We start from the raw sequence: 26,318 nt of genomic DNA, 5'->3' as shown, positions 1-26,318 counted from the left end.
TCACCGTATGGTACGTGGCAAAGGGTACCCTGCACCACTGCTAATCATTTCCTTTCCTGTTCCATTCACAAATACAGCGAGGAGAAAACGGCTGTCTTGTATGCCTCCATATGAGCCCTAATTCTCGAGTCTTATCTTCATGGTCCTTATGCGCAATGTATGTTAGCGGTAGTTGCCTGGTGAAATGTTGTTGTGATGCCTCATGTAAGGAGGAGAAATGCGTACCATCACGTTTCCAACTTTGATAAAGGTCGGACTGTAGCCTATCGCAACTGCGCTTTATCGTATTGCGAGATTGCTGCTCACGTTGGTCGAGATCCAATGACTTTTAGCAGAATATGGAATCGGTGGGTTCAGGAGGGTAATTCGGAATGCCGTGCCGGAACCCAACGGCTTCATATCACTAGCAGTCATGATGACAGGCATCTTATCCGCATGGCTGTAACAGATCATGCAGCCACGTCTCGCTGCTTGAGTCAACAGATGGGGACATTTGCAAGACAACAACCATGTGCACGAACAGTTCGACGACGTTTGCAGCAACATGGACTATCAACTCGGAGACCATGGCTGCGGTTACCCTTGATGCTGCATCACAGACAGGAGCATCTGCGATGGTGTACTCAACGACGAACCTGGGTGCACGAATGGCAAAACGTCATTTTTTGGGATGAATCCAGGTTCTGCTTACAGCATCGTGATGGTCGCATCCGTGTTTGGCGACATCGCAGTGAACGCACATTGGAAGCATGTATTCGTCATCGCCATACTAGCATATCACCTGGCGTGATGGTATGGGGTGCCATTGGTTACATGTCTCGGTCACCTCTTGTTTGCATTGACGGCACTTAGAACAGTGGACGTTACATTTCAGATGTGTTTTGACCCGTGGCTCTACCCTTCATTCAATCCCTGCGAAACCCTACATTTCAGCATGATAATGCATGACCGCATGTTGTAGGCCCTGTACGGGCCTTTCTGGATACAGAAAATATTCGACTGCTGCCCTGGCCAGCACATTCTCCAGATCTCTCACCAATTGAAAACGTCTGGTCAATGGTGGCCAAGCAACTGGCTCATCAAAATTCGCCAGTCACTACTCTTGATGAACTGAGGTATCGTGTTGAAGCTGCATGGACAGCTGTACCTGTACACCCCGTCCAAGCTCTGTTTGACTCAATGCCCAGGTGTATCAAGGCCATTATTACGGCCAGAGGTGGTTGTTCTGGGTACTGATTCCTCAGGACGTATGCAGCCAAATTGCGTGAAAATGTAATCACACGTCAGTTCTAGTGTAATATATTTGTCCAATGAATACCTGTTTATCATCTGCATTTCTTCTTGGTGTAGCAATTTTAATGGCCAGTAGTGTATCTTCAAGCTGGTGTGTCAGTGGGGTGATTATCTCAATGCTCACAGTAGTTTTGCTTGATTGGCATACCGATTCTGGACTGTATGACTTTCGAATGGAAATTTTTGATTGCTGCTAATAGTTTGTCAGTTTGACCCTCGGGTGTCTGTTATGGAGACCCATGGAAGAGGGTACTCTTAATACTATATTTTCACATCATATGCAGAATGGCGTGGTCTACACAACCACAAAATGTTAACAGGATGTTGTTTCTTGTTTGATTAAATACTATTATGATAGAAGCCTCAGTTTTTTTTCTGCCAGCACAAAACAGTTGTATTTTATTGGACTCTTACAGATAAAACATAACAGGAAGATAGCGGAAAGAGTAATGATTTGGTCAGAGAAAGAAGCTTGTGCCAAAAATGTTACACAGATTGGCACTTCTCAGTGTGGAGCAACAGCTGTCATCAATGTACTGGTAAGTGTATCACATTTTGTTTTTGGGGACATTACAGGGAAAAAAATTATTTATTGACAATCTCTCACAATATTTAATCTAATCAAAATCTTCAGTTTGCTGTCAAAATTTTGGATAACTTTTCATCTTATCTGTTTTTTAAATAATGTAATAAAATACCAATTATCAGCGTCTTCCATTCAGTGTTTTGGCAATGTGACTCATTCTCTTCATCAGGTGCTACCTGAGACTGCTAGTTGAATGGAACAGGTCCAGTGTTTATGCTTATTGTCTCCCCCCTCCATAATTGCTTCTGGCACTTGATGCCAGACAATGAGTCACATCAAAATATTGTGCATGGACAATGCTAATATCCAGTAGAACACTGGACATCTCAAGATGTCAACAGATCATCGAGAAAGCCTGAAGAATTACAATATAATAAAATGTTAGAAATGTGTAAATAGTAATTCCATTACATAAAGAGGAGAAATCTCTATATTGTTCATTACTTTGTTTTTGAACAGGCACCATTGTAGATGGATGCCTGTAATGTCGAAAAGGTTCGAGTTTCTAGAAATGTGATGAAGCTATGAATGAAGGTGATCTTTCATATTCCTTCTCTGACTTGTGTCTGTTGGCTAATGTAAATGTCCAGTTTAGATGACTAAGATTACACGTTGTTTCTGGCATACAATGAGATGACAAGAGTCATGGGATACCTCGTAATATCATGTTGAACCTTCTTTAGCCCAATGTAGTGCAGCAACTTGATGTGGTATGGACTCAACATGTCGCTGGAAGTCCCCTGCAGAAATATTGAGTCTTGCTGTGTCTATAACTGAGCAGGACTTTTTGCACAAACTGACCTCTCGATTATGCCCCATAAATGTTTGATGGGATTCATGTCGGGTGATCAGGGCGGGCAGATCATTGGCTTGAATTGACCAAAATTTTGCAGCACTGTGCAGCAGTTATTTCACACAGTGTTGCATGTCTGTTAGCACTGACAACTCTGCACAAATGCTGCTGCTCTCCGTCATTAATTGAAGGCTGTCGGCAATTTCATTGTCTGTGGTGAGAGGTAATGCCTGAAATTTGGTATCCTCAGCACACTCTTGACCTTGAGGATTTCGGAGTATTGAATTCCCTTATGATTTCCAAAATGGAATATCTATTGCATCTAGCTCCATCTACTGTTCTGCACTCAAAGTCTGTAATCCCTGTCATGCGGCAATAATGATGTCGGAAACCTCTTCACATGAATCACCTGAGTACAAATGACAGCTTTGCCAATATACTACCGCCATATGTATGTGTGCATTTCGCTGTCCCATGACTTCGAAAATTAGTAAACTATTCTTGATGGGAAGTTTGAAAAGGGTTCAAAAAATAATTTGCTCTTAAGATGGATGATTCATTATTAATAATTTCTTATGCCATTATTCCACAAAATATTGCCAAGATATATGGAATTTGATATAGGAAACAATGACAGGTTTTGATGGTTAGTAATTTTATACTTAATAATGCCAATTATGAAAAAAAGTCCAATAACGGTATTCATATCACATTATCTTGAGTTGAATGTCATGAGGTTCCTGCTACTGAATCCCCGCATTGTCACATGTTGATAGATTGACTTTTTCATTATAAATTACTATGCATTGCATATTGTCAAATTTTACTTTAGTATATAGTGATAGTTTAGAAATAAGGTACAGGTCTTTGATTAGTGCATTTTTTGGATAACTGCAGCGTATATACGGTTTCTGGAAATTGCAACATGAGTGAAGAAGAGTGCTCCTTATATGCTCCTGATATGAATCTCTCAATAGATTCAAAGTAGGATTTGAGTTGTGAATTATTATAATTACTGAACAGTGCATGAATAACAAAACAATTCCAAATACTTTATTTCTGTGTGTAATTGTAAGTCAAATGTCATCTATGTTTCATTTATTTATTGATCATTCCACCAAGTAATTCATTAATTGTAGAATATATGCCCTGCACTTTCAAGTTTCATCACTCACTCTCATTGTTCAGTTTCTCTCTAGAATACCTTTTCTTTACTAGTGAAATTTATCCATGATGATCATTATTGAACAAAGCTTTGCTGTGAATCATATACCTCTTGAAATTTTATCTCTTTAACTGCTAAGAAAGAAAGAAAAAGAGGCAGAGGAATATATGTTGAAATATGATTTGGGGATCTGCAGGATGAGTTATATCAGTACATGTCTGTGTTGAAAAGATACAGGAGAGGAATGAAACACAGCACATTAAATTGTTGTTTTTGTCATAACTGTACCAAATTCATGTACTTGTATAGTCTGATCAGAATTGTTTTAGGATTGACACTTTGAACTGGAGTACATAGAGGCTCAAAGCAGAGTTACAAACTCCTGCATGGAACAGATGTGTAATTTTACATTTCATTCAGCTTGCTCATATTCACAAGCTATTCTGTGTACTAAGTTAGAGTTGGCATCAATGTCTTCTGGAAGAGATGCATAATGTTTTCATCTTAGATTTCTTTGTGGCAAAAACTTTTTAAGACAGTACATGGAAAGTTTACAAAAATGCATTTCCCAGTGTCTTTTTCAAATTTTCAACGTGCAACAAACTTTTTTGTTGTTGGATTTAAGTGAACACATTATAGGAATGAAATCTTAAAAATACATCATATTTTCACCTACTTCAATCTGGCACACTGTCAAAGATCTATTAACATGGGATAATTTGAGTTGAATGTGATACGTGGTACTGCACTTGCCCATTTGGTTTCAAGGAGAGAAACAAGCATTAGGTTTATAATTAATTTGTTATTACTTGTTATAAAACTGTCTACTTATTTCTGACATAAAAAAAATTTATGCCTATTAATTGAGACGAGAAAACTTACCTGTTTTGAAGAGAGAAGACTAGTGGTAACAAAATACACTACTTCAGCACTGCACAAATTATAATGTTATCAGAGGTATTTTGTTTGTATAATTATTTCTGAGTTCCTAAAATGAATTGCATTTGGACTCAGCTTCTGATAACAGCCTTATTATTAACAGTGAAACATATGAAAATATATTTTGCTATGAAGGTACTTCAACTGCACTGACCAAACATTCAGCTGAATCAAACTGTGCATCTTATTTGTGATGACATAGGGAAAACTCTACTGGCATTACTATTGTCGCTATTGCATAGGCTTCAAGTTAGACTGTCACTGCCATTATTTAATGACAATTCATTTCCGATAGTAAAAATTGCTTCCTAACAGCTTTGTTGCTGAGTGCGTTGACAGCAGCTCTCTTTTTTTTTTAATTAAGGTAAAATTTAATTGGGGTCCATATCAATTCTGTTGGGTTGAAATGGCAGTGACAATTTGACGGCCCAGTGACATTGTGCCCACACATTTTTGTCAGCTCATCAATTTTGTACCTGAGTAATCATAGTTCCGTATGCTCCATCTGTCTAAGAGTATCAGTTACTTCAAAATTTCAACATGGAAGTCAATCCCCTACCTCCTCCTTTTGCTTTGCCATGGTTGTCAGCAACAACAGAGTAGTTGGTAGTATTATCAAGAACAGTCGTTGACAGTGTAGGCATATAATGTTTAAATCATTTCCCTTGACTGACTTCATATGACATGTTTTGGCTAAGAAAGTGACATTGAAATTACCATTGCTTCAGCTACAGCTCATGAGATTGACTTTCCTTGTAAGCCTCACTCGAGGGTACTTCCTTTGTAGCTGTCAATCCTAAAGTAATTTTGAGCAGGTTATAGTATTGTTCCTGTGGATGTTGATGTCACCAATGTAATCGCTTTTGCCTGAACTATTACTGCACAGTTTTTACAGTGGAAGTCTTTGCTTATCAGAAATGAAGTTAGTCAGGTACTGGCCTCCAAGGCACATTCCAAGAACTACTTTTTTTTCTATTTTCTTCCAAATTTTGCCATTTTTTTATGTTTGATTCCATAACTTTGTAGTTTCCTATCTTATATGCAACCATGTTCTTCCTCAAACATATTACAGCATAATCAGGAAAAGGTGTGTGTTGTATGCAGCAAAACTTTCCTTGAGAATTCACCGACAAAAGTCATTGGGATATCGCAAAGTCACCACTGTCAAAGTATCAGTCAAAATAGCATTGGTTTAAAGTACAGTTCAATGAAACTAGTTTATTTATTTAACCTCATCTGATTAGGGCCATCAGGCCCTATCTTAAATCAGACTAGGGTTTCACGTACACAGTGACTTTTTTACATCATAATTTCCATGAAATGGCAATTTTAATATGACAAATAGTGTTACAGTGATTTGAGTGTGAAGTGGCAGTGATGATGATGATGATGATGATGATGATGATAATAATAATAATAATAATAATAATAATAATAATAATAATAATTACAGCGGCAGATACAAAACAAATTTATGGGTGTACAGGATAGATGTTTCCTGATACAGTGACCTCCGGGGAGAGGAAATTTAAGGAGACTGCACCAACTAAGAATACTGGGGAAAGAGGAAGATATGATAGGGTAGAAGGATGTTCAAGGGTAGCAAGTGCATATAGGGACAATGGTAATTCATATTATTGCTTTAGTAGAAATGTCATTAACTGTCTTCAGAAGCTGGAGATTTTATTCAGTTCTCCAATATAATGTGGGAGGTTATTTCAGAGTTGGGTTCCTGTTGTGGAGAAGGATTTTGAGAAAGTGGCTGAACAATGGAGTGGTTCAGAAAGGATTATGCTCTGATGGGAGAAGGTGTTTGTGCTAAGTTGTTCAGGTAAGAGCATTAAGGTTGTGGAGAGATACTAGGGACAGTGTTCGTTGATAAGACAGTAGAGAAGACAGAGGTTGTAGAAGTCTCTGCACCCGTCTGCACGCAGCCAGGATATCTATGCATATGGTGGTAAAATATGATAAAAGAGCCAAACATCACAGGTATAGTGAATACAGCTATTCATAACCAGTTCCAGGTGCTATGAGCTTTCCTGAGAAAGGCCTTGCAGAATAACATTGTTGTAATCAAAAATTGGAAGTATAAGAGTTTGTACAAGTTTCTTTATGGGTCAAGAAGGAATAGCTTTTCATATTTTTGTAGGGTGTGGAGAGATGATGATGCCTTCTTGCACATGCAGTTATGTGCTCAGTCCAGTGTAGATTTACATCTTCTCTTAGACTCTTTGCCAAAGGAGGGATGTTGGTATTTGTCCCATTCAGGGTTAAAGATGATAGGGATTCCTGATATTTTGGGCTAATGAGCCTAGAATGACCAACCAGTGGCACTTGGGTTTTGGATGCATAGAGCTGTAACCCTGTATTCTGCACCTATTTTGATAGTGCACATAGGTCAGTATTGAGATTCTCAATAACTGTCTTCAGATTTGTTGGTCTTGCACTTAGATGCATCATACATGTGGTATTTGCAGTAGGACAAAACTGATGATGCATCATTTACGCTTAATGAAGAAAGTGTATAGGACCCCAATACTGAATTCTGGGGGATACTTGATACTGCCTTCCTTCATTAAGACTTTATGTTGTCAGACATGATGCATTGCTGGTGAGATGTCAGGTATGGGCAAAACCTTTGCACTGCATTTGGTGAGAAATTTATGCTGCTAAGTTTGGCAAGCAAAATGTTGAAATCAACAGTGTCAAAGGCTTTGTTGGTGTCTTAAGAGGCATCCACGGCAAGTTTGACCTCATCTGTTACCTATATTAAGGCAGATGTGCTGCAGTGTTTATGGGAACCTGATTGATACTCGTTTAGTAGGTTGTTTGTAGCTAGCCAGTTTGTTAGCTGGTGATAGCGTATATTTTCTAAGGCCTTGGACAGTGCAAGAATAATGGTGGCTGCTCATGTGTACACAGCCAGTTGGTTTTCATGCTTAGTTAGAATACTAGACATTAATTTCAGAACAGCTGATAAATCTCAGGACTGTTTTCGCTGTGCCCCACTCTTAATTGTATAATAAATATCCATCACAAGACTCCAGTAAGAGGTGGTGAGTGTATGTTTGGAACAGGGTCATCCATAGGAGAAAGATTTATAGGTGCCGGACTGAAAGCAGGAGAGGCATAGGGATAGCCTTGAATATTTTGTAGTTTCAGTAGGCAGTGAAGTACTACTTGTTTGGGAGGGTGGGATTTCATGTAGGACATCTCTCACCTAGGGACATTGACAGTTCTGAATTTAGCGTGGACCACACTAAAATAGAGTTTGTCCAAAGTGCCTAATTTATTCTTTATAGTAGGTCAAGAGGAGGAGGTGTACTTGGGACAGGCCAGGAGATATGGGAAGATAGGTTACGTCATGATCACACAGAGAGTCCAAAATCAGAGATTCGATTAAAAGGCATACCCAGGAGAAGATATAGACTCAGATCACAGTTTCATATTGATGAAGAGTAGGCGGAAGTTTAAGAGACTAGTCAGTCAAAGAGATACACTCAGAGTTCTCAGAGGGTATAGATATTGTGATAATGAGTGGCTAAGTAGGCAGTCATCTGAACAGGAGTGGACAACTGTAAAAAGAGCAATAACGGGTGTTGGAAAGGAAAACATAGGTACAAAGAAGGTAACAGCAAAGAAACCATGGGTAACAGAAGAAATACTTCAGTTGATCGATGAGAGAAGGAAGTACAAAACCATTCAGGGAAATTCAGAAATACAAATCGCTAAAGAATGAAATAGTAGGAAGTGCAGGGAAGCTAAGATGAAATGGCTCTATGAAAAATGCGAAGAAATCAAAAAAGAAATGATTGTTGGAAGGACTGAATCGGCATATAGAAAAGTCAAAACAATCTTTGGTGAAATTAAAAGCAAAGATTGTAACATTAAAAGTGCAAAGGAAATTCCACTGTTAAATACGAAGGAGAGAGTGGATTGGTCGAAAGAGTGCACTGAGAGCCTGTATGAGTTGGAGGACTTGTCTGATGATGTGACAGATGAAGAAACAGGAGCTGATAGGGAAGAAATAGGGGATCTGGGAATCCAGTATTAGAATCAGAATCTAAAAGAGCTTTGGAAGACTTAAGATAAAATAAGGCAGAAGGAATAGATAACATTCCATTGGAATTTCTTAAATCATTGGGAGAAGTGGCGATAAAACTACTATTACGTTGGTGTGCAGAATGTATGGGACTGGTGGTATACCATCAGATTTTTGGAAAGATAACACCCACTTAATTCTGAAGATAGAAAGATGTAACAAGTGTGAGAGTTATCGCTTAGTCAGCTTAACTGCTCATGCATCCAAGTTGCTGTCAAGAATACTTTACAGAAGAATGGAGAAGAAAATTCAGAATCTGTTAGATGACAATCACTTTAGCTTTAGGAAAAGTAAAAGCATCACAGAGTCTGTTGGGACATCGTGGCTGGTAGGTATTAAAATCCATGGAGAAGAAATAAAAACTTTGAGGATCGCCGACGACATTGTAATTCTGTCAGAGACAGCAAAGGACTTGGAAGAGCAGTTGAACGGAATGGACAGTGTCAGGATATATGATGAACATCAACAAAAACAAAATGAGGATAATGGAATGTAGTCGAATTAAGTCGGGTAATGCTAAGAGAATTAGATTAGGAAACAAGACACTTAAAGTAGTAAAGAAGTTTAGCTATTTGGGAGCAAAATAACTGATGATGGTTGAAGTAGGGAGGATATAAAATGTAGATTGGCAATGGCAAGGAAAGCGTTTTTGAAGAAGAGAAATTTGTTAACATCGAGTATAGATTTAAGTGTCAGGAAGTCGTTTCTGAAAGTACACTCCTGGAAATGGAAAAAAGAACACATTGACACCGGTGTGTCAGACCCACCATACTTGCTCCGGACACTGCGAGAGGGCTGTACAAGCAACGATCACACGCACGGCACAGCGGACACACCAGGAACCGCGGTGTTGGCCGTCGAATGTCGCTAGCTGCGCAGCATTTGTGCACTGCTGCCGTCAGTGTCAGCCAGTTTGCCGTGGCATACGGAGCTCCATCGCAGTCTTTAACACTGGTAGCATGCCGCGACAGCGTGGACGTGAACCGTATGTGCAGTTGACGGACTTTGAGCAAGGGCGTATAGTGGGCATGCGGGAGGCCAGGTGGACGTACCGCCGAATTGCTCAACACGTGGGGCGTGAGGTCTCCACAGTACATCGATGTTGTCGCCAGTGGTCGGCGGAAGGTGCACGTGCCCGTCGACCTGGGACCGGACCGCAGCGACGCATGGATGCATGCCAAGACCGTAGGATCCTACACAGTGCCGTAGGGGACCGCACCGCCACTTCCCAGCAAATTAGGGACACTGTTGCTCCTGGGGTATCGGCGAGGACCATTCGCAACCGTCTCCATGAAGCTGGGCTACGGTCCCGCACACCATTAGGCCATCTTCTGCTCACGCCCCAACATCGTGCAGCCCGCCTCCAGTGGTGTCGCGACAGGCGTGAATGGAGGGACGAATGGAGACATGTCGTCTTCAGCGATGAGAGTCGCTTCTGCCTTGGTGCCAATGATGGTCGTATGCGTGTTTGGCGCCGTGCAGGTGAGCGCCACAATCAGGACTGCATATGACCGAGGCACACAAGGCCAACACCCGGCATCATGGTGTGGGGAGCGATCTCCTACACTGGCCGTACACCACTGGTGATCGTCGAGGGGACACTGAATAGTGCACGGTACATCCAAACCGTCATCGAACCCATCATTCTACCATTCCTAGACCGGCAAGGGAACTTGCTGTTCCAACAGGACAATGCACGTCCGCATGTATCCCGTGCCACCCAACGTGCTCTAGAAGGTGTAAGTCAACTACCCTGGCCAGCAAGATCTCCGGATCTGTCCCCCATTGAGCATGTTTGGGACTGGATGAAGCGTCGTCTCACGCGGTCTGCACGTCCAGCACGAACGCTGGTCCAACTGAGGCGCCAGGTGGAAATGGCATGGCAAGCCGTTCCACAGGACTACATCCAGCATCTCTACGATCGTCTCCATGGAAGAATAGCAGCCTGCATTGCTGCGAAAGGTGGATATACACTGTACTAGTGCCGACATTGTGCATGCTCTGTTGCCTGTGTCTATGTGCCTGTGGTTCTGTCAGTGTGATCATGTGATGTATCTGACCCCAGGAATGTGTCAATAAAGTTTCCCCTTCCTGGGACAATGAATTCACGGTGTTCTTATTTCAATTTCCAGGAGTGTATTTGTATGGAATGTAGCCCTGTATGGAAGTGAAACATGGATGATAAATAGTTTGGACAAGAAGAGAATAGAAGCTTTCGAAATGGGGTGTTACAGAAGAATGCTGAAGATTAGATGGGTAGATCACATAACTAATGAGGAGGTATTGGATAGAATTGGGTAGAAGAGGAATTTGTGGCGCAACTTGACAAGAAGAAGGGACCGATTGGTAGGACATGTTCTGAGGCATCAAGGGATCACAAATTTAGCATTGGAGGACAGTGTGGAGGGTAAAAATCGTAGAAGGAGACCAAGAGATGAATACACTAAGCAGATTCAGAAGGATGTAGGTTGCAGTAAGTACTGGGAGATGAAGAAGCTTGCTCAGGATAGAGTAGCATGGAGAGCTCCATCAAACCAGTCTCAGGACTGAAGACCACAACAACAACAACAACAACAACAACAACAACGGAAGCAAGACTGAAGAAAAATCAAGACACATTTATAAGATTTGTCGATCTGGAAAAAGCACTCTACAATGTAAAATGCTGCAAAATATTTGAAATTCTGAGAAAAATAGGGGTAAGCTCTGTGGAAAGATGGGTAAGATATAATATACAAGAACCAAGAGAGAACAATAAGACTTGAAGACCAAGAATGAAGCACTCAGATTAAAAAGTCCCTACTGTTCAAGCTATACATCGAAAAATCGATGACAGAAAGGTTTAAGAGTTGGATTAAAATTCAGGGTGCTAGAAAATCAATGATAAGATTCGCTAATGACATTTCTATCCTCAATCAAAGTGAAGAAGAATTGCAGGATGTGCTGGATTGAGTGAACAGTTTAATGAGTGCAGGATATGGATACAGAGTAAATCGAAGAAAGACAAAAGTAGTGAGAAGAAGCAGAAACAGCAACAGTGAGCAATTTACCAAAAGAATTGTGGATCATAAAATAGATGAAGCTAAGGAATTCTGATACCTAGGCACCAAACTAACCTGTAATGGATGGGGCAAGGAGGGCATAAAAACAGTCCATCACTGGCAAAAAGAGCATTCCTGGATAAGAGAAGTCTAATAGTATCAAAAATTGGCCTTAATTTGGAGAAGAAATCTCTGAGGATGTATGTTTGGAGCACACCATTGTTTGGTAATGAAACTTGGACAGTGGAAAAACTAACACAGAAGAGAATTGAAGCATTTGAGATGTCGTATTACAGAAGAATGTTGAAAATTAGGAGGATTGATAAGGTAAGGAATCAGGAGGTTCTCTGCAGAGTCAGAGAGGAAAGGAATATATGGGGGAAAAAACTGATAAGTAGAAGGGACATCTGCTAAAACATCAGGGAATAACTTCTGTGGTGTTAGAGGGCAATGTAGAGGATAAAAACTGTTGAAGAAGACAGAGATTGGAGACATTCAGTTAAGTATTGAAGATGTAGGCTGCAAGTGTTGCTCTGAAATGAAAAAGTTGTCACAGGAGAGGAATTCGTGATGAGCTTCTTCAAACCATTCAGAAGCTTGATGATAAAAAAAAAACCTCTTCTCCAGGAACTGTTTTCTTGCCATCACTAATATACATTTTGTATTGCCCCTAGTTCTGCCATCATTTGTTATTTTATTAAAAGACATCTTCTATACACCATGAGCTGCACTAGATATGTTTTATTTTTCTAAACCGGTTTTCAGGCTTATAACCTATCCTCAGTGGTATCTGATACAGAGGAACAAACAACTGTACGTTCATCGATTTCTGCAAAATGATAACTGTGCATATGAGCCGCTGAGAATGCAAGTGGTCTAAGTAAAAAAAAAAATAAAATAGTTTTTGAGCTATACCACTCAGTTTACTCGCAATGCACAGAAATTTGTTGTGGAGAAGTGGTGTAATGATAACTCCCACCGGAACCACTTGAGAGCTCCAAATGCATTCTTCCTCTCACGCCAGAGTGTAGGGTGTTCACAGGAATAGTGGTATAAGTCAGGTGGCAAGGCCACGTGGCCTTGTTGTTTTGTGTTGTTTTGCATGTTTATTTATTTATGCTCTAAAATCAAAAAGGCATTGTAACAGTACTAGTAAGTATTAGCACTGTTTTCTTTCTTTAGATTTGTAATATCCCAAGTGTTATTAAAGCAGAAATTGTCTTTATAGGGGGAGTTTGTACTTCATGTTGAAGTCTAGCTTAAAGCCTACACAAATCAAGCAGTGATGTTCACATTAAATACATGATCCATAAAACTCATCCCTCTCAACTATGCTATGTGACACTCCGAGCCAAAAAGAGAAGACATGATGACACTTCTCTCGTACATCCATGTGGTGCACTATGCTTTCTTCAACCAACTGACAACTGCAAGTTTGGCTAAGGAATCTGGACTTGGATGTGTTGACCCTTTGGCAGAGGAAGATGATGTGACGGTGGAATCGAGTAAATAGACATGCTCCATTATGAAGCCTCTTGAAGTATCAGCTTGACAAGAATTACATTTTAAGAAATTTTGACATTTAGAAACAACAGTTTATTTATAATCCATAGATGAACGCACTGCTGAACTGTTGAACGGACTCAGTAGGTAACATTCTAGTAATTAACAACAATATTGCAATTATTTTAACTCAATTTGTTTGAGAAAAGTGCACAATGTTAGCAATAAGTGCAGACTCACATTTACTGTATCGCATTACGTTAATGTTTTATAAATAAACTGCAATTATGGGGATTAAAAGGCAGCATATTTCTTCTCAGGTATTGAACTTCACCAATATGTTTATAAGAAGAGTAATTTATACCTCTTTACCTTTCACTATGAATAAATTTCTGTGAGGAAAATTGGTACTCCAACTTTTATGGACTATAAAAAGGAATTTAAGGTACAAATAACTAAAATGTCTGTAGTAAACATAATTGTAGTATTTCATTTGTACATTTCATCAAAATAGTCAAGAAGTATTTTAAAGTATGTATTTACACTAAACAAAATGCAAACCCTTTCATTTCTCAGAAGTGGAAGAAATTGAGTTATACCATTTTTTCTCTCAGCAGTTTATAAATAGCAGTTGGCCTAATATAAGTCTTCTTACATTATGTGCTTCTATAGCAATGACGTGGTTGTCATTTAATGTGACAGGACCTGAAATATGTCCTATAACGTAGTAGACAGTTCGTCTTGTACATTACTACTATCAAATTTTAGGCAGTGGCTGTGACCCAAAACTACCCAGTTATGAAATTATACACAAAAATCAGGAAGAACATAGTAAGAGCAGAAATCAGATTACATCAGGAAAAGGAAGCAAGTAGAAAAACATATGTTTATAACCTTACCATACCGGGGCCACATTTCTGACAAAAATTAGTCATTTCTTTTGAGAAACTAACCTCAAAATCGGCTTCACAACAGAGAGAAATGTAAAATCACATCTTATACACAATGTCAATAAGAGGCAAATATATAATATATCAGGGGTGTATAAAGTAATGTGTAATGATAGTGATAAATTTTATGTTGGGCAAACAGGGAGAAACTTCAAAACAAGATTTAGAGAAAATACTAATGTTAGTGAAGCCAATCCCTGAGCATTCAGTGCTAATGTAAGGGAATATTCTGCTAATGGTGTTAACAAAAACATCACCATTCTCCACAAAATGGAAAAAACCCAGATTTGTGGAGAAGAAGAAATTGAAATGTACAGACATATGACAAACAACCAGACAACATACTTCATGAACAAACAGAGTTACAGAATAAGATGTGTATACAAAATTTCAAAAGTGTTTTAACTGAATAATTTTGATTTGGAGTCTACATCCAAGTTGTAAACATTGTCTAATTTGGTATGATATCTTGGATTATTTTGCAATCTTATACCTTTTGTATATTCTACCTTCACATGCCAATTGTCAAAAATTGTAATTCACATAATTATATGAATGCATGTCCCAAAATATATAGATATGATCTTAGAAATAACAAAAAATAGGTAACAGAGACTCCATGACCTGTCAGTGCCATGTTTACTCTATATGACGGCTATGTCAGACATTAACAAGAATTGTCACTGCCTAAAATTTGATAGTAATAATATAATTGACGAACTATGTACTATCTTGTAGGACATATTTTAGATTCTGTCATATTAACTGACAAGCATGTCATTGCTGCAGAAGCGCATAATGTAGGTGGAATTATATTACTGCTATATGTGTACAGTTATCATTTTGCAGAAATCTTGCACATGCAGTTGTTTGTTCCTCTTTACCAGATGCCACTGAGATTAGGTTAAAAACCTGAAAAACAGTTTTGGAAAGTAAAACATTTCTAGTGCAGCTCATGATGTCTTTTAATTAATATCTGAAAGCTGCAGAGCTCCAAGCATTCAGGATTTGTTGTTATACTGCCCAAACATCAAAACTCTTCTACCACCTTTAGTGTATCATTTACTAATCTAATTTCCTCAGCATCACATGACTTAATTCAACTACATTCATTACCGTTGTATTGCTTTTGTTGATGTTCATCTTATAACCTCCTTTCAAGATACTGTCCATTTCATTCAATTTTTCTTCCAACTCCTTTGCTGTCACCAACAGAATTGCAACGTCATTGTGAAATCTCAAAGTTTTTATATCTTCTCCCTAAACTTTAATTCTGTCTCCAAATTTTTCTTTAGCTTCACTTATTGCTTATAAAATATACAGAGTGAATAAAATCAGGTATAGGCTACAACTCTACCTCACTTCTGTCTCAACCACTGCTTCGTGTTCATGCCCTTCGACTCCTATAAATGTTACTTGGTTTCTGTACAAGTCGTATATAACTTTTTGCTTCCTGTATTTTACACCTATTACCTTCAGAATTACAAAGATAGTATTCACGTCAACTTTGCTAAAAGCTTTCTCTAAGTTGACAAATGCTACACAAAATAGGTTTGTCTTTCTTTAACTTGTCTCCTAAGAGAAGCCATTGGGTCAGTATTGCTTTGCCTGTTCCTACCTTTTTCCAGAACCCAAACTGATATTCCCCAAGGTATGCTTCTATCAGTATTTCCATTCTTCTGTAGATAATTTTTGTCAATATTTTGCAACCATGACTTATAAAACTCATAGTTCGGTAATATTCACACATGTCAGCACCTGCTTTCTCTGTGATTGGAATTACCACACTCACCTTGAAGTCTGAGGGTATTTCACCTGCCAGATACATCTTGCACACCAGCTGTAATACTTTTATCATGGCAGGCTCTCCCATGGATATCGATAGTTCTGGGGGTATTTTGTCTACTCCAGGGTCCTTGTTTCGGCTTAGTTCTGTGAGTGCTCTATCAAATTCTTCTTACTGTATATTTCCCATCTCACCCTCATCTACTACCTCTTCCCTTTCTATAATGCTGCCTTCAGATTCATTTCCCTTACATAATCTTTCTATATACTCCTTCCATCTTTCCCTTCTTTGCATAGAACTGGTTTTCCATCTGAGACTTTGATATTCATGGAGCTGCTTCTCTTTTCTTCAAAGGCCACTTTAATTATCCTAGAGGTGATATCTATCTTTCCCATAGTTAATCCTAGTTCGGTAGCCTTGCATTTGCCCTCTAGCCAATCCTGCCTAACCATAGTGCACCTTCTGCAGATCCTATCTTATAGAGTCTGTATTCCCTTGTATTGCCTGGTTCATTTGCTGAATTTTTATGTTTTCTCTGTTCATCAGTTAACTTCAGTATCCCCTGTGATACACAAGGATTTCTGTGTTGTCTATTTACCTGTTTGATCCTCTGCTGCCTTCACAATTTCATCTCTCAAAGCTATCCATTTGTCTTTTATTGTATTCCTTTCCTCTCTTGCAGTCAGTTGTTGCCTAGTGCTCCGCCTAAAACACCCTGGTTCCTCCAGCTTATCCAGGTCCCATCTTCTTATTCTTCTATTTTTTTATTTATTTATTTATTTTTTTCAAATTCATCAGTTTTAATCTGCAGTTCACAACTAATAAATTGTGGTAAGAGCCCACATTTGCACTTGGAAGTGTCTTACAGTCTAAAATCTGGTATTTAAATCTCTGTCTTACCATTAGATAATCAGTCAGAAACATACCTGTGTCTCCAGGTCTCTTCCACACATACAACCTTCTTTCATGGTTCTTAAACCAAGTGCTAGTGATGATTAAATTACGTTTTGTGCAGAATCTTACCAAGGAGCTTCCTCTTTCATTCCTTTCTCCCAGTCTGTATTTTCATACTATTTGTCCTTCTCCTCCTCTGACTATACATCAAATTAATCTTATTAGTATTGACTTTGAGACCTGTTTTTAGACTTCCTCTATTAATCTTTTGTGGGGTAGTTGTCTGTCTTGATCGAACAATAATTTTATTTAATTACTGGTTTTGTCCCTCTCCGAGACTCGTCTTCACATGAAAAAGGTCACTGCAAAATACTTTTTGTTCACGAAGTTTAGTACATTGAAATACATGCAAGTACTCAATGATGCTCTATTAAATAAAAATTTGTTGTTGAAGTTTATCTGCACTAATTGCCAAAATTACAGTGTTATTGGCAAACCAAAGAAAGTTTAGAAATGTTTTAGGAATGACCCAAGTGATCTTATAAATTCATCACTGCTCACAGAGTATAAGAGTAATACAATATAACCGTGGATAACATAAGAATCCCCATAAGGTCATTTGCAGAAGACGACATTGCATACACGAAAGTCAGAATACCATAAAATTGTTGGGAACTTCCAATAAAGACCTGCAGAGAATCGACACTTGTTTTCAGGATTTCCAGCTGACTGCCAACATAAATAAGTGTAACGTATTACACGTAAAATGATGGAAAACATATTATTGTTCGATTACAGTGTTGGTCACTGAAAATAACAAATGTCATAAAATATCAGGAATAAACATTTGGAATAGCGTAACATCCACATGAAATTAGTTACAGCTAAAGCAAATTCTGGACTGATATCCTAAGGAAATTCACACACAGAAGAGGGAGCTTCCAAAACACTTGCTTAACCAGTTCTTGAGAATTGCTTGTCTTCCTGAGATCCTTACTGGATGTGAAAAATAGAAAAAATTCAAAGGCGAAAGGTGTGCTTAATCACAGGTTGATTTCAGAAGCACAGCAGTGTCACAAATTTGCTCATCCAACTCTGGTATTAGATGCTGCACAGGGACGTGTTGTGAGTCACAGAGAGTTGCTGTTAACGTTCTCTGAGTGTACATTTTGATAAGTCTCAGGCAATATATTTCCACTAATGTACATCTCGTGATATTATCAGGACTGGAAAATTGGAGGATATAAGGAGAATAACTGACCGTTGTACATCCCATACACCATTCAAATTTGGAAGAAGAAACAGAAATACACTCCTCCAGCAGTCAGTATAGCGGCTTGTGCAGTATAGATGTTGATGTAAAATGGTAATTCATACTCATTGCTTCATTCGTATTTTAGACATGGTCCACTCTGTGGTATTTACTTCTGATGTCTACTTGATGGTCAGCATGATTGGAACATAATGTTTTCTATGTAGTTTCTGATCATTTTAATGAGTATCTTGCACTAGTATTCTTAATACTTTCGTGTGTTCACAAATATATGGCCAGTTGTGTTTGGTTCTGACTATATTAATGATCACACAGTACTGTGTGTGTGTGTGTGTGTGTGTGTGTGTGTGTGTGTGTGTGTGTGTGTGTATGTATGTATGTATGTGTGTGTGTGTGTGTGTGTGTGTGTGTGTGTGTGTGTGTAGTTTATATGTGCTTATTGAAAACTGTTGTGTAATTTAGAAACTATTACTTTCCAGCTGGTGTTTAACATCCCATACTCACTTGAGAGAGTGAAGGACGCAGTCAGGACAAGGTTAAGAGCAGAAGCTGCCCCTCTTCCGGAATACCTGTTGTCTAGATCTTTTGCTGGAGCTACACACGAAGACCTCATCCGGGGAGTCCAGCAGGCATCAGATGGCTTTGTTTATGCTCGCTTCATTCACATGTACCCCAACCGAGTTTCTTCACTCACAAAATGGCTAGCTAGTTGGATGAGGAAAGGTGAGGTAGTAATGGAAAATATTTGTTATTACATTTAATAAATGCCTACCAGTTCTGGCTGGACTGAATGTATCAAGAACTGATTTTAAACTGCAACAAATAATATAACAATAAAAAACACAAACATAAAAGAAATCAAATTACAGCAACTGCAGATGCTGCTATGGTTGCTTGTGCTGTCACAATTCAGATAGTCCAATTTTTTTTCCAGGAGAGCTTTGCCAATTACCAAGTGTCAGCCAGTCGAAATTTCTGGTATCGCAATGACACTGCCTTGCAAGGCAAACACATCCATAACTATTTCTTTCAGTCTTCATCATATAAGCATGATTCCCCTGTTAATCCAGACTAATAGTATCCTACACACTTTAAAAGTATTTCAGAAAAACCATACAAATGTTTTGTAAACAGTCTATTCCATACACAGTCTGCAGCTTCACAATATTCTACTAATAATTCACAACCTGTCATGTATTTTATCCAAAACTGACCCTATTTGGTATTTCCACCTTGTGCTTCTGTACATTATTATTTCCAAATATTTGTATGGTGTTACTTACTTCATTTATATGTCATTAATGACGAAGCCAAACACTAATACATTTTTACACTTCTTGTAAGGCGCAACTATATATTGTCCTGGTATAAATGCAACTAACTCTTCATGCATTTTTTCACTTCGTGTTTTCTTCTTCTTCTTCAGTGCATAATGTGTGACATTTGTAACTTTTGAAATTCACACCTCCTAAAGCACACAATATATTTTCCTGTATTAAGAGTTACTTGAGTTATTTATACCAGGTTATACACGGTCTCATCACATTAATTGGACCACCTCTCAGAAGCCTTAATAACCACTTTTTGCAGTGCAGACCGCTGTACAACATGCAGGAAGAGTGTCAGTGAGGTTCTTGAAGGAACCAAAGGCATGTGTAGCCATGCCGACTCCAGCTGTTGCCATTTGTGCTAGATTTCTCGGTTAAGCATTTATGGCACATACAGCCCAATCGTGGTGGTTCCAAAGATTCTCATTGGGTTAAAATATGGGGAATTAGGTGGCCAAGGGAATACAGTAAACTGATCCGTGCTCTGCAAACCATGCATGCACACTGTGAGCTGTATGATAGATTGCATTTTCCTCCTGGTAGATGCCATCATGCTGAGGAAGAGAAAATTGCATGTAGGGATGGACATGGTCCCCAAGGATAGATGCATAACTGTGTTGATCCACTGTGCATTCCAGGATGATGAGATCACCCAGGGAACGCCACAGAAACATTCCCCATACCATAATGCTCTGTCCTCTGCCCTGAACCCTACGGACAAGTGTTGCAAAGGCCATGCAAATCAACAGCCATCTGTCCAATGGGGCATAAAACATGATTCATCTGAAAGGGCCACTTGTCGCCAGTCAGTGACATGCAGTTTTGGTATTGGTGTGCTAATTCAAGCTGTTGTCGTGATGGACAGTAGTCAGGATGGGTGCATGTACAAGGCACCTGTTGTGGTGGCCCATATGCAGCAACATTCACTGAATGGTCGTTGAGGAGACACTGTTGATAACCCCTTGGTTCATCTGGGAGGTCAGTTCCTCAACAGTAGCACTCATTTTCACACGTACACATCTCTACAACCATCGTTCACCCCTGTCATATTTGCCTGTGGTGAACCACAGTTGCCTCGGCCACGGTTTTGGATAATGACATTTTGCCATGCACATTTTGGAAATACTTTCACCCTTGACCCAAAAGCCAGTGATCATGCCCATTTGGACGCCAGATAAATCACTCCATTTGCACAGTACAGTGTCAACTGCACTGTGTTCCACATCCTCTTGACCCTCTTTATATACCCACCACTGCTAGTGCTGCCATCTTTGAGTGGTTATTACAGTTTGACGTCAAACGTAGGCAGTGATCACATTAAAGTGACTGGAGCATGTGTGTACTTGTAAGTCTGACTGAATACAACTGCAGTTTTCATTGCATAGTGTTTCCTCACAGATGATTGTATCATCTGCAATAAGTCAAAGATTGCAATTAATACTATCTGCTAAGTCATTTATTGGTATATTATATGAATTAGTAATTTATTATTTATTTAGCATATGGTTGAACACACAGTATTATTAAACATTATTTTACAAATATAAAACAGTTGTCCTAACGGAAAATATACGTATATTGTACAATGGCTTAAGGGAGGAATACTTACAATATTGAAATTTAATTTCTCAATCTACTCAACAGCAACAGACATCAGTGCCAGGAAATCCTTTGTGTTGCCTGGGTATGATGTTACAGTACACTCCTGTATGATGTGTTGGATGTCTGGGGATGTCTGAACTCAACTGGAAGATGAGTCCAGCACTTTTTTTCTATTTGAGAAGAAAGTTCTTGCATACACTTTGGTTTATGTGGATTCTGTTAAGTGCAGTGAGGCATACCAAAACATGCTGGATTAATGCTGATGTTAGGTTGATTTGTCCTCCTGGTGGACTATTCTAACCCATATTTGCTCTGTTTATGAGGTACATTAAATCCTTCATTGAGAAGTTTTTAGTGCTGGTTGTGTGTATTGTAGCATGTCAGATGTATTTTAGGGATACAACCCTGAGTGAGAAGCTTGAGGTTGTCCGGTATCTTTTTACTCTCATGTAACAAAACTTACTGCCTTCTGAGTTCAGGCAGAGAGCTCGGGCCTACAATTGGACAGCCTGGGTGTTGTGCTTGCTGGTATGGTTTCTGTGTAGCAACATAGAAATTAGTTATGAAAACATCAAGAAGAGTCACAATATACTATTGGACAGTATGTGATTAAAATAGTGTGAAATATGTTGCAGCACTAGCCATATCAGAAGAAAGAGCATGGTACTTTTATGTGAGGAGAGGGTTTTGAATGAAATGTGTTCTGCATTTGTTAAATACTGGTTAAAATCAGATGTGGAATGAACTTCTTGGCAAAGTTTGGACCATTTTAAAACAGAATCTAATTGATTTTGTGTGCAGATTTGTTTTTGTAGATGAAACATGGGTGTGTCAGAACATACAACAAATGAAACTACAAAGAAAACACTGAGTCAGAGACTGATGGCACTGAACTAAAAAAAAATTAATTTTACTGGCCAGAAAGATTGAGGCTTGAGCTTTCTGCAATACAAAAGGGATCATTCCATTTGATTTCCTCATTAATGGCAAAACAGTAATGCAAGTACTACATTATTCTTCTATACTACCTGGATGGAAAAATACGTGAGAAGTGGGCCAAGTATGAGTTGTTTGAATATCCACCTCATTCGTCACATTTGGTATCTGTTCCAGCTGTTCCTGCATCAAAAAACATTTGTGGCTGGAAATCTCCAGTGAAGGGGCTACAGCAGCTGTAGATGGATATATTCCCATCCTTCTAGTATCCCAACACCCCTATGAACCATTGACCTTGCCTTCAGTGGGTTGGCTTTCATGCCTCAGTGATACAGATAGCCATATTGTAGGTGCAATCACAATGGAGGGGTATCTGTTGAGAGGCCAGACAAACATGTGGTTCCTGAAGAGGAGCAGCAGTCTTTTCAGTTGTCGCAGGGGCAACAGTCTGGATGATTGACTGATGTAGCCTTGTATCATAAACCAAAACAGCATTGCTGTGCTGGTACTGTGAACGGCTGAAAACAAGGGTAAACTACAGCCATAGTTTTCCCCGAAGGGCTCTTGGATAAAATATTCAAGAGGTAAAATAGTCCCTCTTTCGGATCTCCTGTTGGGGACTACTCAGGAGGGTTTTATCATCAGAAGAAACATAATTGGCATTTTACAGATTGGAGTATGGAATGTTAGATCCCTTAATCGGTCAGATAGGTATTTTGGATAGGTTGAAGTTAGATGTAGTGGAAATTAGCAAAGTTTGGTGACAGAAGGAACAGGACTTCTGGTCAGATGAATACGGGGGTATAAATACGAAGTCCAGTAGGGGCAATGCAGGAGTTGGCGTAATAACGAATAAGAAAATAGGAATATGGGTAAGCTACTATGAATAGAAAAGTGAATGCATCATCATAACCAAGATGTGCACACCTACTACAGTAGTACAATTTTACTTGCCAACTAGCTATGCAGATGAGGAAGAGATTGAAGAAATGTATGATAAGATAAAAACTTATTCACATAGTTAAAGGAGACAAAAATTTAATTATGATGGGGACTGGAATTTAACTGTAGGAAAAGGAAGAGAAAGAAAAATAGCAGGTGAATATGGACTGGGGGAAAGGAATGAAAGAGGAATGCGTCTGGTAGAATTTTGTGCAGAACTTAATTTAATCGTTACTAACACTTGGTTTAAGACTCAAAAGAAAGTTGTACACTTGGAAGAGACCTGGAGCCACTGGAAGGTTTCAGACTGATTGTATAATGGTAAGACAGAGATTCAGGAACCAGGTTTTAAATTGGAAGACATCTCCAGGGGCAGATGTGGACTATGGACACAATTTTATTGGTTATGAAATGTAGATTAAAACTAAAGAAGTTGCAAAAAGCCAGGAAGTTAAGGAGATGGGACCTGGATAAGATGAAAGAACCAGAGGTTGTGGAGAGTTTCAGAGGAAGCATTAGGCAGTGGTTGAGTAGAACAGGGGAAAGGAATACAGTGGAAGACAAATGGGTAGTTTAAGAGATGAAATAGTGTAGGCAGCAGAGGATTGAATAGGTAGGAACACAAGGCCTAGTAGAAATCCATGGATAACACAAAAGATATTGAATTTAATTGATGAAAGGAGAAAATTAAAAAATGCAACAAATGAAGCAAGTGAAAGGGAATACAAATATTTAAAAAATGAGATTGACAGGAAGTGCAAAATTGCCAAGCAGGATGGCTAGAGGAGAAATTTAAGGATTTAGAAGTGTTTCACTAGGGGAAAGATAGATACCACCTACAGGAAAATTAAAGAGGCCTTTGGGGAAATGGGAAGCAGCTGTGTGAATATTAAGAGCTTGGATGATAAACCAGTCCTAAGCAAAGAAGGGAAAGCTGAAATGAATGTAGAAGGGAGATGAACTTGAAAGCGCAATATTATAGGAAGGGAAGTGGACATAGATGAAGATGAGATGGGGGATATGATACTTTGAGAAAAATTCAACAAAGCTCTGAAAGATCTTAACAAGCCCCTGGGAGTAGACAATATTCCGTGAGAACTACTGATAGCCTTGGAAGAGCCAGCCATGACGAAACCCATCCAGCTGGTGTGCAAGATGTAGGGGAGACCCTCAGACTTCAAGAAGAATATAATTCCAATTCCAAAGAAAGCAGTTGCTGACAGATTTGAAAATGGTCGAATTATCATTTTAATATGTCATGGTTGCAAAACACTAACACAAATTCTTTGCAGAAGAATTGGAAAACTGGTAGAAGCCAATCTCAGGGAAATTCAGTTTGGATTCCAGAAATGTAGGAACAAGTGAGGGAATACTTCTCATACAGGATAGGTGAGGAAAAGACAAACCTACATGTATAGCATTTGTAGACTCTGAAAACTTTTGACAGTGTTGACTTGAATACTCTCTTTGAAATACTGGAGGTAGAAGGGGTAAAATACAGGTAGCAGGATTCTGTTTACAACTCGTACAGAAACCAGACAGCAGTTACAAGAGTTAGGGACATGAAATGGGGGGAGTGGTTGAAAAGGGAGCGAGGAAGGACTGTAGCGTACCCCTGATGCTATTCAGTCTGTACTTTGAACTAGCAGTAAAAGAAACCAAAGGAAGATTTGGAGTAGGAATTAAATTTCAGGGAGAAGAAATAAAAAGTTGGAGGTGTGCCAGTGATATTGTAATTCTGTCAGAGATAGCAAAGGACTTGGAAGGGCAGTTGAATGGAATGGGCAGTCTCATGAAAGGAAGATATCAGATGAACATCAACAAAAGCAAAACAAGCATAAAGGAATGTAATCAAATTAAATCAGGTGATGCTAAGGGAATAGGAGTAGGAGAAATTTAAGGGGGGATATAACGAAAAATGTAAACATTTATTTTAAAAAATCATTACAGCCTTATTTATTAATGTACAAATGTAAAATTTTGCATGTGTTAAGCAAAAGAGCTATGTTTTAACGGAAAAATATAATAAAATGTGCAGTATCAATGTTTTGCCAGAAATTTGAATCTTTAATTTTGTATTGTCTTTTTTATAAAAAGCCGTAACTCAAATTCTAATCATGCAATCAATTTGAAAATCTTCTTGTAGTGTCCTAAAAAGGATATAAGACCACTGATTATTAATTTATGGTACAAATTGTATCATTAAAAAATTAACTTTTTTTCTACATAAAGTCATCTAAAAATCAGAATGTATTTGCAGGATCTCGTATTTTTTGGTTCCAGGGAGACAGTAACACGCTGTGAACAGTTCCTAAAAATTTCATAGCATTAGCACATATACTTTTTATAGCACATATACTTTTTGAGGAAAAAATGTAAAACAAAGAAAATGATGTTCAAAGATTTTCTTCTCATACTTCTACATGTAATAAGCTTCCCTCAATTTTAAAATGTGCCACACTGATTATTTCCGTTATTGTAACATAAAACTGCATCATAGACACCTATTTTCAATACTTCAAGTCCACAGAGTGTCCTTTTTGAGCATCTAATCCAAATTAAATTATTGAGGCTTTCATTTGCATTTTGTGTCTTCCTGTGAAGACACTTCCTCAATAACTCAGGGTTTGCAAGAAACCTGAATGTGGGCTTAATTGCACACATAACAGGTTCTGGTGATGAGTGTTTATGTGAATACATCCCATTTCTGTTGTTGAACTCACACCAGTTGTCTTTTGGACACAGATTGTGAATTTGTGTGTAGCTTGTGGAAAAAAATTACCCCCACAGCACACCTCATTGCCTCTAAATTATGTGTGTTTTTCCTGATAGCTCTCTCATAAAATAACTGAAGAGAATCAATTTCTTTCAGAGGAAGCCTGCCTTTTCCTCCTGATGGTTTACCATCCTCAAGTACTTCACGTTTCTTCTCTCTCAGCAAGCGAAAAGCCTACCACCAAGCCTATTTTGGATGTAGCCAACACATACCAACTTTTATATTGATGTATTGTATGGATTTTTATCTGTTAAAGCTATGAACAAAGAAGAGTCCCATCACCAAGGTATTTAGTATGTTGTTGTTGTTGTGATCTTCAGTCCTGAGACTGGTTTGATGCAGCTCTCCATGCTACTCTATTCTGTGCAAGCTTCTTCATCTCCCAGTACCTACTGTAACCTACATCCTT

The 26,318-nt window shown here is 38.8% G+C and overlaps 1 protein-coding gene across 1 annotated transcript in view; it reads left to right on the top strand.

The window, feature by feature from the left end:
• The window catches only part of LOC124615883, an 80,265-nt gene that overhangs the window by 18,756 nt on the left and 35,191 nt on the right, over nucleotides 1-26,318 (top strand). The window contains exons 2-3 of the mRNA XM_047144050.1: nucleotides 1,710-1,832; nucleotides 18,805-19,048. Coding sequence (XP_047000006.1) covers nucleotides 1,710-1,832; nucleotides 18,805-19,048 — 367 coding nt within the window. The remainder of the gene's footprint in view (nucleotides 1-1,709; nucleotides 1,833-18,804; nucleotides 19,049-26,318) is intronic.

This window comes from Schistocerca americana, chromosome 5 (assembly GCF_021461395.2).
Source record: "Schistocerca americana isolate TAMUIC-IGC-003095 chromosome 5, iqSchAmer2.1, whole genome shotgun sequence".
Classification (NCBI taxonomy): domain Eukaryota; kingdom Metazoa; phylum Arthropoda; class Insecta; order Orthoptera; family Acrididae; genus Schistocerca; species Schistocerca americana.
This window is presented reverse-complemented; position numbering and strand designations above follow the sequence as displayed.